At 48.7% G+C, this 13804-nt stretch overlaps 1 protein-coding gene across 2 annotated transcripts in view; it reads right to left on the minus strand.

Moving 5' to 3' along the window:
* The window catches only part of PTPRN2 (protein tyrosine phosphatase receptor type N2), a 3479756-nt gene that overhangs the window by 2235670 nt on the left and 1230282 nt on the right, over positions 1–13804 (minus strand). For both annotated transcript variants that reach the window (XM_069647979.1, XM_069647978.1), the window contains exon 4: positions 9012–9129. In XM_069647979.1, the coding sequence (XP_069504080.1) occupies positions 9012–9129 (118 nt within the window). The remainder of the gene's footprint in view (positions 1–9011; positions 9130–13804) is intronic.

The raw sequence follows: 13804 nt of genomic DNA on the forward strand, positions 1-13804 counted from the left end.
GCAAATAGATCTATCTGGGGACTGCCCCTTCATCGGAATAGCAGATCCACTTGATCCTGCCCTAGTTCTCACTCATGGCCGAGCGCAGCTCCCTGCTGAGCGAGTCGGCGACAGTGTTCTTTACTCCTGCCAGGTGGAAGGGTACCAGGAACATCCCCTGGGCAACTGCCCAGTGCCACAGGTCCTGCGCTTCCTTGGATAGGGCTGGGGATCTGGTGCCCCCTAGCTTCTGGGATGTAGAACATTGTGGTGGTGTTGTCGGTGAAGACCCTCACCACCTTGAGGGATGGTAGGAATGATCTGAGGGCCCAGAACACAGCTCGGAGCTTTAGGATGTTGATGTGTAGTGACCTGTCCTCCGGGACCCAAAGGCCTCTTGCGCGGAGATCTCTGGTGTGCGCTCCCCATCCTTCCAGGGAGGCGTCTGCCATCGCCGTCTCCTGATATGTCGGAGTCTGGAAGTCCATACCCACCGCTAGATGCGTGCGGTTGCCCAGTCACCGGATTGCTTGGCGGAACGTCTCGTTGAGGGAGATCTTGTCTTCGAAACTGCCAGCTGCCTGCATCCAACGGGCGTCGAGGAACTCCTGCAGTGGTCGCATCCGTAACCTGCGTAGGCGCACAAGGTAGATGCATGATGACATCATGCTGAGTAGGGACTTGATGGACCTCACCCTGGCCGTGTCCATGGTCAACAGCTGTTGTACCTTGCCCAGGATGGCCTTCGTCCTTTCCTCCAACGGCGAAGCCAATCGCGCCACTGTATCGAGTCTGGCTCCCAGGAACAGGGCATCTTGTGACGGTACCAAGTGGGATTTCACGAAGTTGATTGAGAATCCCAGATCTGTGAGCCGTTTGACGGTCTTCGCTGTGTGATCGACGGCGCGTTCCCTTGACTTTGCTCGGATGAGCCAATGGTCCAGGTAGGGGTAAACGTGGATCACTCGCAGGCGCAGCCGGGCCACTACCGGTGCCAGGCACTTGGTGAAGACCCTGGGTGCCGACTTCAATCTGAAGGGCAGGCCCTCAAACTGGAAGTGTCGCCCCTGGACCACAAATCGTAGGAACTTTCGATGTCCTTTGCGTATGGGGATGTGGAAGTAGGCATCCCCTAAATCTGTGCTGAAGGGTCACCATCCAGAATTTCTGGGACTTGATGTATTTGTTTAGATGACGAAGGTCCAGGATGGGTCGCCAACCACCGATCTTCTTTTGGATGAGGAAGTATACTCCAGAACCCCAGAGCCTCTTCGGGATGAATTCTATCGCTCCCTTTTTTAGCATTGCTCGTACCTCTAGAAATAGCTGTGGCATGTGGTTTTCCTTCCTGGCCACTGGTGGTAGACGGGGACACTTTCTTTGGAATTCCAGAGTGTGCCCGTGGGCCAGCGCGTCCAGCACCCAGCGGTTGGTGGAGATGGAGTCTCAAGCGCTGACGAATTTTGCCTGCCGGCCTCCCACGGGGGTGCTTGGGTGGGGGCCCGACGTCACAGTCGGTTCAATCTTGCTTTGCTGAGGCCTTGGCGCCTTGGCCTCCTTGGCGATGACAACGTTCTCCGGCCTTGCTGTGGCCTCTGTAGGCCTCCTGCGACGATGAGCGGGCCGCTTGGCGGTACGATGATGATCCGCCACCAAATCCTTTGGTGGCACCTTGAGACTTGCCTCCGGGGGTCTGAAAGGGCAGCTGCCATTGATGGAGAGAACCCAAGGCCCGGGCCATCTCAAAGTACGACTTGATGGCCTGCAGTGACTCGTACACTGCCTTGCCGAACAGGTTGTTCCCGTCGAAGGGCATGTCCAGTACCCTGGTCTGAACGTCCTGACGGAAATCAGTGGCCTTGAGCCAACCGTGCCGACGAAGGCAAACGCTGTTGCCCATCTGTCAAAATCCAGTGTCGGGGATGTCCGTAGCCACCGGGATGGCGTGGTCCGACGCCACCTCTCCTTCCTGTAGGATTTCAAGGGCCTCCGCCCTCTTGTCGTCTGGTAGGAAATCCAGGAGGCGAGCGATCTTGAACCACAGGTCCCTGTTGTAGCGTGTCACGATCGCGAGGTCGTTGGCCGCTTTGATGGTTGTCGCCGCCAACGAGTTGACTTGTCGTCCCATGGCATCCAGCTTCTTCCCCTCGTCGACCGGTGGGGAAGTGGAAGTTGATGCCATCGCCCCTGCCGACTTCTTCTTGGCCACAGCGGTGACGACTGAGTCCGGGGATGGCTGAGCTCTGAGACACATCGGGGCAGATTCCGGGACCAGGTACTTCTTCTCATACCGGTCCCTCTTCGCAGGAGCCGTGGACAGGTTCTTGAGTAACGAAAGTCCCTCGTCCCAGATGTCGTCCAGCAACGGGACTGAAAGGATTGTCTTCGTCTTGACCTCCCGTCGCTGGTAGAGGAAACCTTCCTTCTGCTTTTTGGCAATCATGGCGTGAAAGGATCCAATTTCGTCGGGAGGGGAGGCCCAAGCAGGGGGTGATGGGAGATCTGTCCCGTTGTCACCACTGTCGTCGTTTGTCCTCGTAGTCGCTGTCTCATCCCTCGGAGGAGGGGAAGGAGGTGAAGGCTGGAAAGGCAGGCTTCACCAGGGCTGCCACGACTCCTTCCATCGAGGCCTTCGCCGGGTGAATCAGGGCCTTCGCGACCTTGGCTGCCTCCAGGGCCTTCACCTTAGGGGGAGGGTCACCGCCTCGCCCCCCCTTGGCTTTCTCCGTCGGGATCGACCGCTGCTTCTCCCGAAGCTTACCCGGGTTCTCTGACTTCTTTTTCTCCGAGCCAGAGAGTTGGCTCGTGGCTGATGGCGTCGGGGACATAGCGCCCTGCCTAGCAGCCGAGGAGCCCGAACCAACGGCGTTCCCGATGCCCGTGGACTCGCTGTGCTTTGCCTTATGTTGTGTCGCTGGAGCACCCTCAAAGGTCTTAGAAGACCGCTCAGACTTCTTCTTCTTCTCACCTGCTGCTGGGCTCTTCCCTTCCAGCCAGTTAGTGAGTCACGTCTGACAGTCCTTCAATGTCCGTTCGGACATGTTCTTACAAAACGCACAGTCCTTCTCCACATGCGATTTGTCATTGTGAAGGCAGTAGAGGCACTGAGAGTGCTCATCTTCCTTGAAGACATTCTGTAACCCGCATCTAGGGCAGCTCCTGAACAGCTTGGGTCCAACAGGTGTTGTTTTTCCTTTGTCCTGGGCCATGTCCATGCAGGGTAGGCCTCAAAGATCTTCTGGAATCCTCCAAGAAGTGAAAACTCTACAAAAATTCACCCTTGAGGGCCATAGAAGAATTCTGAAATGGGTCCCTGTTGATCAGAACTAGAATCGGTGGAGCTTGAGGCTCGATTGACCGAAAATATTAGAGTAAACTCTTCGAAAAAACGCAGTAAAAGTTCGAGAGCTATAGCACGAGGACTCCCAACACTTGAACATGCCATAAAAATCTGAAGATGGCTGCCAGAGGAGGGGCTTAGGTAGAGGGCAGTCATTGGCTCGGGGCAGTATGACCCAGAGGCCAGTGATTGGTTATTAGTAGAAAGACAGTTCAAAAACAAAACTGAAACATATTTTTTCTTTACCGAGGATTCCCAGCCTGACGAACTGGAATATTCATGAGCATGTGAATCCATGCCAGACCCCATGCTGGAAAAGGAAGGTATTTAGGCAGAGAGAGTTGGATATAGTGTGGGCTCTGGCCCCAGAAGGCCTTGTGGATGGTGCAAATGGTTTTGAACTTGATCCTTGCAGCCACCGGGAACCAGTGCAGAGATTCCAGGGCAGGAGAGATGCAGTCCCTGGGTTGGAAGCCAAGGATAAGTCTTGCAGGCTTGGTCTGGATTAGTCAAAGGGGGTGAAGTGTAGAGTGAGGCAGATTGCGAACAAGGCTGTTGCAGTAGTTCAGCCTGTGGAGAACCAGAGCTCTGGAGACAGTGAGCTTCTCGGGGAAGGTGGTAAAAGGTAGAATAGCCCTGAGGAGGTGCAGATGGAAGTGGTGTGAGGAGAGAAGGAGCGAGTGGAGTCAAAGATGATCCCAAGGATTTTTGCTTCTGGGGAGGGCAAGGGTAGTGGGCCCAAGGAGGGCAGCCAAAGTGCGAGAGGGAAAGCGGGAGCAGGGTTCCCAATGAGAATAGTGTCAGTATTACTGGCATTGAGGTAGAGATCATTAGATGCGCTCCATTCCTGAATCATGGATAGACAGTCAGGAATGAGTGAGGAATGAGAGGAGCCTAAAGGAGAGCTGTGTGTCATCCGCATTCCATTGGAAGTTAGAAGAGAAGGTGGAAATCAGGTGGGCCAAAGGGACCAAGTAGACATTGAAGAGTCAGGGTAAAAGGATAGAGCCCTGGAGGGCACCACAAGTGGAGAGAGAGGTGGTGGAGAGAAAGGACCGAAGTAGGACCTGGAAGGATTGGTCCAAGAGGAAGGAGGTCAGCCGTGCCAGAGTCTGATCCGTGATGCCCAGGTTGTCGCGGAATCGATTAATCAGCATGGCGGGATTGACCATTTGAAAGGCAGAGGAAAGGTCAAGGAGGATGAGGATTGAGGGAGAGCTGGAGTCAGGGTTAGAGAGCAGATCTTTCCGAGTGTTCGAAAGAGCAGTTTCAGTGCCTCTGGCTGCTCTGAAGCCAGACTGATGGTCATGGAGACAACAAACAGATTCAGTGTGGAGGGTTAGCTGGGACATGGCCAGCTTTTCCAGGAATTTGCTGAGGAAAGTAGTGATGGAGATTAAGCGATAGTTTGCCAGGCAGGAAGGATTGGCAGAAGGCTTTTTAGAAGGGGGTGCACAAGGGAGTGCCTGAGGAGAAAGATCCAGTGGCGAAAGAGTGATTACAGAAAATGGCCAAAGCTGGAGTGAGGGAAGCATTGTGATGCTTGATAGTTCTGGTAGAGCAGGGGAGCACCTGTTTGCAAGACACTTTCATAGATCGGACTTGTCTAGAAACATCATCAGGTGTTATCAGAGAGAGGGGGGAAGGAAGGAGAGGAGGTGGAGAGGCTGCCTATGGGGGCCTGAGAGAGGTAGAGGGAGATAGAGAGGAAGAGGAAAGTGAGGACAAGATGTCCTGGGTTTTAGTGGTGAAATGAGCAGCCGGAGCCGAGCAGAGGGCCGGGAGGGAACAGGAGAGGTGTAGACTGCAGTAGGATTGGTCAGCTCCTTGCAGATTTGAAAGAGTGGCTGTGTTGGTAGGGGTTGCAGAGACATGGGCTTGAATATGGACCCTCATCTTGGAGAAGACAGAGAGTCTGTATTGCCTTTGGAGCAGGCGGCTGGCCAGTTTGTCAGAGCATGCACCTGATACCCTCTACTTCCACTCAGCTACCGTGCACTTACATTTCAGGGTGGCTAGTCGGCATCATACCAATAGTTACACTTGTAGGTAGGCTTCAGACGGATCCTCATGACAGGGAAAAGGATGTCCAGAGAGTTGGAGATAGAAAGATGCAGGTTGGAGAGGGCTGCGTCAGAGTGGGGGTCAGCCGCCAGAGTGGGAGGAGCAGAGACAGTAGAGCCAAAGGTGGCCGTTGACACTTGCTTCATGGGCCGAATGACGGAGAAGGAAGGTGGCAGGGCTGGGGTGGGCTGTACCTGAGGGACAGGAAGCTTGAGATGGGGGGAGAGAAGAAAGTAGTCAATCCAAGAGAGAGGAGATATAAGAATATCCAAGGTATGTCCAGCAGAGTGTGTCCGACCAGAGGGTAGAGTGGCGGCGAGAGAGAGTTGCAAAGGTTGTGGAAGAGCCCAGAGACAGGGTCAGATGCATCCAGGTGGATGTTGAGGTCTCAGTGGAGAGGTTGAGAGGAAGAGAAAAGAAGAGAGGAAGTGAGGTCCGGCCATTCTGAGAGGAAGAGTGTGACCTGGCCAGGTGACCTGTAGATGGTGGCCACCTTGGAGAAACAGGCCAGGAGAGATAGAATGCCTGCAGACCAGGCATTCAAAGGAGTAATATGGCTGAGTGGGAATGACACATGCAGGAACCCATTCATGAAAGATCAGGGCCACTCCACTTCTGGGTCGATTTGTTCTGGGCCCAGAGAAGATTGTGTAGCCCTCAGGGAGGAGAGTGTCAAAACTCATGACAGAGCTGGCCATGAACCATGTCTCAGTGAGAGCAAGGACATCAATGTCAATGTCTTTGAGGAGGTGGCAGATGTCATGTCAGAGGAGTGTTTGACAGCAGAGCGAGAGCTGAGAGTAGCTACATGGAGGCGGCTGCCATTTTTTAAAGACTTCTGGGACGGGGTATAGGAGTGAGGTACACCCAGTGGAAGTAGCAGAGGGGGGCTGAGAGTGGGAAGAGGCAGTAGACAGATGTGGCATAGGGGCCAGAGAGGAGGAGGAGGGGGGTGCCAGCGAGGAGTGAGAGGAGGAGGAGGGAGAGGGCAAAGGTGCCATAGAGGAGGAAGAAGGAGTAGCAGGAGAAGGGAGGAAGTTGATGAGATGTGGGAGATGCCTATCAAGAAAGAGGACATTGGACTGAGAGCCCTGGACCATGACTGTACTATTTTGATAGACATTACTGATGGCTAAGGAGGAGGAGTGGAAGGAAGCCAAGAGAGGAGTACAAATGAGAGCAAATGGAGACCATATGAGAGGCCCATAGGTCTGGAGAGGAAACGACAAAGAGGATGTCAGTGACAGTCTGTCTGGAGGAAGTGCTGATGTAGGCATCAGCGATGGGCAGGCCTGGGTTGGAGACCAGGATATCCTATTTGAACTTTTTCCTTCCAGACTTCCTTCCAATGAGAGGGATAGGATAGAAGATAGAGAAGCAGTTTGAGAAGATGGGAGAAATTGATAGCACCATAGAGGGTGCGAGGAAAAAATAAGAGAGTGAGAGAGAGAATAGAGAGGAAAAGAAGCACAGCACAGAGCTGCAGAATGCAGGATGCACAAGAGGGGAGGGTGCACACAGTAGAAAGCACACCAGAAGCACAAGCAGGTAACACACCACAAGGGGAACGCAGGAAACAGCGTGGGTGGAAAACAGGGGGCAGGCACAACAGAGATTGCCACAGAAAACAATAGAGAGACACAAACATACCAAGATCGGCAACCGTGGGAGGGAAGGGCCTAACGGATGGGCAGAGACAGAGCAAGTTAAGATTGGCATTAAGTTGAAGTACGCGCAAGGCAAAATACCCAGGTTCAACTTTCCTAGGAAGAGGGGAAAAGGCCTAGTTTGTAAACACAACACCAATGCAAAACACCCAGATTTTACTTTCCTAGAAGGAGGGAAAATCCCCAGGATTAATTACGACAGTTCACCTAGTGCCAGATATGTATAACAACAACTGTGAAGTGTAGCAGACTGCAGGAAATTACCTAGAAGTAATAACAGAAGACGGACAGTTAGATGGGGAGCAGTGGCTGTTCCCCATGCCCACAGTTGTTACCTTTACAGCCACTACTGGTTGATGGCTGTGCTGCATGCTCCCTGGGCGAACACCAGCCAACACCCTCTGGAGCTGCAACTGTGGGAGCTGCCCTTTGCCTCGGGGTCCTTAGCCAAAGGAGGGGCTGCAACAGGAATGGGGCTTTCCTGGATGCCAAAAATAAATAAGGCCTAGTAGCCAATGGGGGTCGGGGGCGGACAAAGGGAGGGAGCAACGTACATGAAATAAATACTGGGAGCTGCAAAGATGAGCCCACAGCTTTAACACAATGATGGATTCACAAGGGAACACAATACCTATCAAAGCCCAGCAAAGATGTTAAAATGTGAGCCTCACCTGAGTGTCCACGGTGAAAATGGCGGCAGCGAGGGGAAAAAACACAGGACTAGGTCCTTGCTCAGACAACAGAACAGAATTAGCCAATTTTTGCTTGCTTAGCAAGGTATAGGGATTCATAATGGCAGCGTGCCAACAATAAATATTATCTATATCAACCGACCATCATGGCAGCATTTACAGTGGTTATACTGGCATACATTTGTGCACAAACAGCATAACATCATAACAGCATACAGCATAAATAAAGGTTTTAACAGGGCCATGCTGGCAAGGCTCCAGGGTACAGTTGGTGACCTGGCATATATTGGCAATACGGCTGACATACAATCATGAAAATATTTAATTGGCAATGTTAGCATATATTGTGGACCCAAGGCACCATGAACATATGCTGTGCAATGGCACTTGGTGCATACATTATGGACACAATCATGAGTTGTGTTTGCAGTGAGAATGTTTTACAGTTGCAATGCAGGCATATATCATAGGTGCAGAATCAAGGATGTGTTTTACTGTGTGAATGCTGCCACATATTGTTTGGCATAGGCATCATAAAAATGTTGAAAAGACGCATGTGTATGCTGTTGACCTGGGATCTATTGGAATCTTTCTCTGACATATATTGTGTGTACCAACCAAGCATCATGAATGTATTTGCAGTGCCAATACTGGCAGATACCTGGCACAGGCAGCATTGGAAATAGTTTTACAGGGTCCTTCTGTAATATATAGGTTGGACACATGCCTTCATTAACATGTGCTATAGAGTGGCTGTGCTCACATATAATATGGAACCTATCATGAAAGATTGTTAGCATCATGAACCTGTTATACAGCGGGACTGTTAACATATATTAATGAGCACTTATGTTCTTGTGTACTGCTGTTGGCCTGGCATCTATTGGACTTTTCATGTGGTTCCCTACAGAACCAATTGTAAATTGTATGGGTTTTACCACATTTTTCTCAAGAACTCCACCCCGGAACCACATGATCTTCCCCTACATGGCCAACCATGTGTGGCACGCTGACACTAGCCCCCCTGCTATCCCACAAAACTAACCCCCATGACATGTGCCCTGCCACTCCATGCCCACCACTCGCGTGTGGCATTCGCCTTGGCACCCACATCAATTCTATTCAGCTTACCCCAGACCCTACACACTAACACATATGAAATGCCAGACCTATTGGCTTTTTGGCAATGCTTGTTATAAATTGGTTGTGAAATAATTCTTCACCCAAACCAGTCAACAGAGCAAAAAAGTGGTGCCATAAGAAACAAACCTTGGCATGTTGGATCCATCTGTGGAAGTAGGGTCGGAGAGCCGACTGTACATTTTGCCAAGTTTGGAAAGTTCACTTGCAATGACTCGCTGGGTATAATCATTCTTCCAAGTCAATCCTGCATAACAGGAGCAGAAAAATACAAGACACTAGGTTAGCAACAGCAAAGTGTGTTAATTTCTCAGAGATTTGCATCACATTACTCTATAACATAAATGATAATGATGTGTTATTTATATAGTGTCTTAATCCAAAGCGCTTTATAGAGCACATATTTACATACAATATCACCCAACCGAAATCGACCTCGGAAGGATGAAAGGCTGAATTGGCTTTGCCAGGATTCGAAGCTGCGATCTGCTGATCACGCTCAGATCGCAGCAACAAGCGCTCAACCCGCTGAGCTATCTTACTGTGGTGTAATGTGGTGTATTTGAAAAGTATTGCTTTATGAAGGTGACGATTTTTCAAAAATGTTTTCTCCATGCCATGATGAAAATGCTTTTCTGATTCAAAGTGAAATTTGCAGCAAAAGAAAATGCACTTTGTTTCAAAACGAATAAACTGCAAGAACCTTCAACTTTTGTAAACTGTATAAAGGTTACTGAAGCCATTTTGATTCAACAGCCCCCACATTGGTTAAAGGTTAGAAGAGTATTATGGAATTCTGAAATAAAATGCACTTTCTAATTAAAAAGTTATAAAAATGTGTTAAAAGAAATGAAAAGTTTAAATTGTTAATTAAAATTGTATAAAAACGTATTTAGGGCTCGCAGTCTCTTCGCAAAGAAAGAAAAGTCTCACCCTTCACCAGAACACACACATATTGTGATGAATAAAGGCTGCACATTTGTGGTACAAAAGAATGTAAAATACATCTGTGAACTTTTTTCTCCTCCTCATGAGGTCGGGGGAGTCAAAATAGGATGGCTTCACAATCGTAAACATTGTTAAGAAAGTAGCCATTATTATAATCTCTTTTCTTTTTTTTCTCTTAGTGACTGTAGTTAGTAAATTGCATACATGGCAAGTATTATAATAATTTGGAGACAGGTGCTGTTATGAAGCGTGTTCCTGGTAGCACAGGAAAAACCATGCACATAGATACATAAAAGAGAAGGGCCCTGGTGTCAGTCAGCAGCTCCCTAATGCACAACCAGTACACCATGCTGAAGTATCTGTTACACCAGCCGCCATTTTAAGGAAAGTGGAAATATTTAACTATTTAAGTTCGGGGGAGATTTGCTGGATGGTGTTTATGTTATGTTATGTTATGTTAATATAATTTATCAAGCACACGTACGCCCATGTGTGTCATGGTGCTAAGGGAGGCAGTGAGGAGTAAGTTCCAGGTCGCCATTGTTAAAAAAGCAAAGTCTTCAGGTTGCGCCGGAAAGTGAAGTGATCGGTAGTCTCCCACAGGGAGAAAGGCAGGTTGTTCCGCATTTTAGCAGCAGCAACCGAAAAAGCGTGGCCGCCTTTGCGGGCCAGCCTGAAGCGGGGCATCACCACCCAAAGAGCCTCTTGGGATTGAAGGGCACTAGTGGGCAGGTAGCGGGGGAATTTGACTTGCAATAACGCCGGTCCCTTACCATAGTAGGATCTATGCACTATGCACATGGATTTGAACATAATCTGATGAGCAACAGGGATCCAGTGCAATTGCCTCAACAGATGAGCACCAAATGGAGGGCGGATGATAGATCTGGCCGCAGCATTTTGAAGCAGCTGCAGCAGCCCAATCAAATAGACCGAATTACAGTAATCCAGAACACTCAGGACCAAAGAAGCGACCACTGGAGCCTGGTTTACTGTCGGAATGAAGGGGAGAACCTTTTGGAGAATCGAAGTTTAAAGTGGCCAGATTTACATACCGCACTGACCTGTTCATCCATGGTCAGTGTGGCCGAGATCCTCTCCCAAGACTCCACACAGACAAGACTGGTATCGGAAGAGGACCAAGGGATGGAGGCCAGAAGTCAGCCGTCCAGAATAGTTGAGGACTAGAGGTACCCACAACTAGAACCTCGGTTTTATTTCCATTAAGTTTCAACCAGTTCAGCGACATCCATCTTCCCAGTTCCTCCAGGCAGCGTCTGAGACGGGATGCCGTTTCCGATTTGGTTAGATCAAGGCGAACCAAGATCCGAGTGTCGTCCGCATAGGAATGGAAGCGGAAGCCATGAGCTGCAATGAGAAGCAGGAGATATCTTATGTAGACATTGAATAAGATAGGAGAAAGTGCAGATCCCTGAGGAACTCCGCAGGGGCAGAGCGAAAGGAGGGGAAGAGAGACTGTTTGGGAGCGATCCGCAAGGAATGCTGTGAATCAGTCAAGCAGTTGGCCAGAAATCCCTGCCTTAGAGAGCCGGGAGATAAGGAGAGAATGGCCGACGGTGTCGAAGGCAGCCAACAGATCTAATAGCAGCACTGCCCCGACACCGCCCTGATCAACCAGACACATCAGGTCATCCATTACTGAGTTTAGAACAGACTTGGTGCCTCTGCCAGGCCGAAAGCTGGACTGAAAGGGATCAAGAAAATGAGCGGATTCCAGAAATGCAGAGAGAAGAGGAGACATCAGCGCCTCCAGAACCTTCATCAAAAACAGCAGAAGAGAAATCGGACGGTAGTTGACCAGCACCTCAAGATCTAATGATGGCTTCTTCAGTAGAAGGATGACCAAAGCATGTTTAAGGGAGTGTGGAATTTCACCTGTTGTGAATGACATATTGACCGCAGAAGTAATATAGTTAATTAAATCAGTGGATCTTTCCTGTAAGAGAGCCAAAGGCATTGCATCTGCAGGGGATACTGATTTTAGTTTCTGGATAGCAAGGAGGACGTCAGAATTAGTGAAAAGAGGAAAGGTAGACCAAGATCCTGCCGTGGGAGGAAGTATAGCAGGGGCCGTATACTTTGTGACTGACAGTGCCTCCGTTTTTATGTTGTCACGGATAGTTGTAAACTTCGTCACAAAAAAAGTGGAGATGGAGTGATATAGCTCCTGAGAGGGGGGGGCTGCATTATGTTCCGCCTTAGGAGTGGACAAAGTTTGGACTAGGTGAAATAGGGCTTTGGGTTTATCAAAAGCCCTTTCCACTGTCTGCCCGAAGTAGGCTCATTTAGCATTCACTATGTTAATGTGATATGCGGCAAGCATGCTTCAAAAGAGAGATTTGCGTTTAGGAGAGTAGCAAAGGTGCCATTTTCTTTCAGCTTGCCTACAGCGAAGTTTGCTTTCCCTAAGGCCTTGTGAGAACCAAGGTTCAGGAGGGCGGTTACGCTGTTTACACAGCTTGACGGGTATCAGCAGTGGTTTGGAAGGCGGCTTCCAGTACAGTCAGAGTACACGTTTCCACACTACTGCAATAAGTTTGTAGTGAACTAATCAGTTCAGATTTAAATACGCCGGTCCAGCTGCGTTTGGAAATAGCAGGCTTCATGACCTCAGTAGGAGGACTTTTAAGTGGAATGGAAAAAGGTACTAGAAAGTGATCTGACCACGCTATAGGAACAGGAATGGAGATAACAACATAGGAAGCAGGGGAAAAAATAAAGTCCAGTGTGTTGCCACCACTGTGAGTGGGGGCATTAACACCTTGAAATAGACATAGATCAGCTGTCAGTGCTATAAAATTGGCAACAGGTTTTGACGTAGCCTGATTCATGGGTAGATTAAAGTCCCCAATAGTGATTAAGTCTGGGTATTTCACTAACAAATCCAGTACAGTCCAGTGTTTAAATAACTTAATTCCCTTCTGCGTTTTACACCGAGGAGATGTCTCTTCTTTTGTCCTGCATTATTCTGTTTGATGATTGTTATTTTTGATCAAACTCAGTTTTAAGGTAGTCTACATTTCTGTATCTGCACACGATGCAATACTGTTTAACATGGTAAAAGGAGTTCCAAGCACCCGCATGAATGGAAGTCCATTTACTACATCTCATATGTAAGTAAAAGGTATCTTGCACACCTTTCAGCACCTGTATGAGTAATTGGCCGGTACAAAGGTCATATCTAAGCATTTATGGTGGCTGGCTTAAACACATGTTTTTTGAGATGTTGACATCAACACCTCAAAATGCTTTATCAAGTGATGGTAAGTTCCTACATTTCTCGTAATTGCTGTTGAAGTTCCAGAAATGTGTGCCAGATAGTGTGTGCATGCATAGCACAATATTTGTAATCATTTTATTAGGTCTAATAGTATCATGGGTCTGCAAAGCTGGGCTGACTACCATGCTGCATCTGAAAAGGAGGTCATGATTGAGGGCTTCCTGGGGACCTGGCAGCTGTGTTCCCTTGTGAATATGTCCACCAGCATTCTCACACAACTGAACATTTTCACTAGCATGTGTGTAGCAACAAGGATAACTATAACTTCCATTAAAGGTTCCCACTTGAAATGCTGTAGCAAGGAATATTCCTCTCAGCAATATTGACCAGTGACTGGGCCTGTTAGAAAGACTATGAACATGAATATGTACATATGATCTACACTAATCGAACATACACCTACTGGAATTAGTATGTCAATGATTACAAATGCTTCTATCTCACTTCTCCATTTCCACCAGCTGGTTCTACATTAAAATAGTGAAAATAAAATAACAAGGTCAACAATAACTAATTGTATTTAGTCAAATTCCCAACATTTTTATTTTTTTTTCATTTTGTTTTATTTGCAGGGGACACCCGTCGCAGACTCCCCACAACTCCACACCTTAATTTATACCCTTATCCCACTCCCATGTATTTATTTAAAAAATTGGCAAAAACTCTTTTTACA

This window comes from Ambystoma mexicanum, chromosome 2q (genome assembly GCF_040938575.1).
Source record: "Ambystoma mexicanum isolate Mex_15411 chromosome 2q, UKY_AmexF1_1, whole genome shotgun sequence".
Classification (NCBI taxonomy): domain Eukaryota; kingdom Metazoa; phylum Chordata; class Amphibia; order Caudata; family Ambystomatidae; genus Ambystoma; species Ambystoma mexicanum.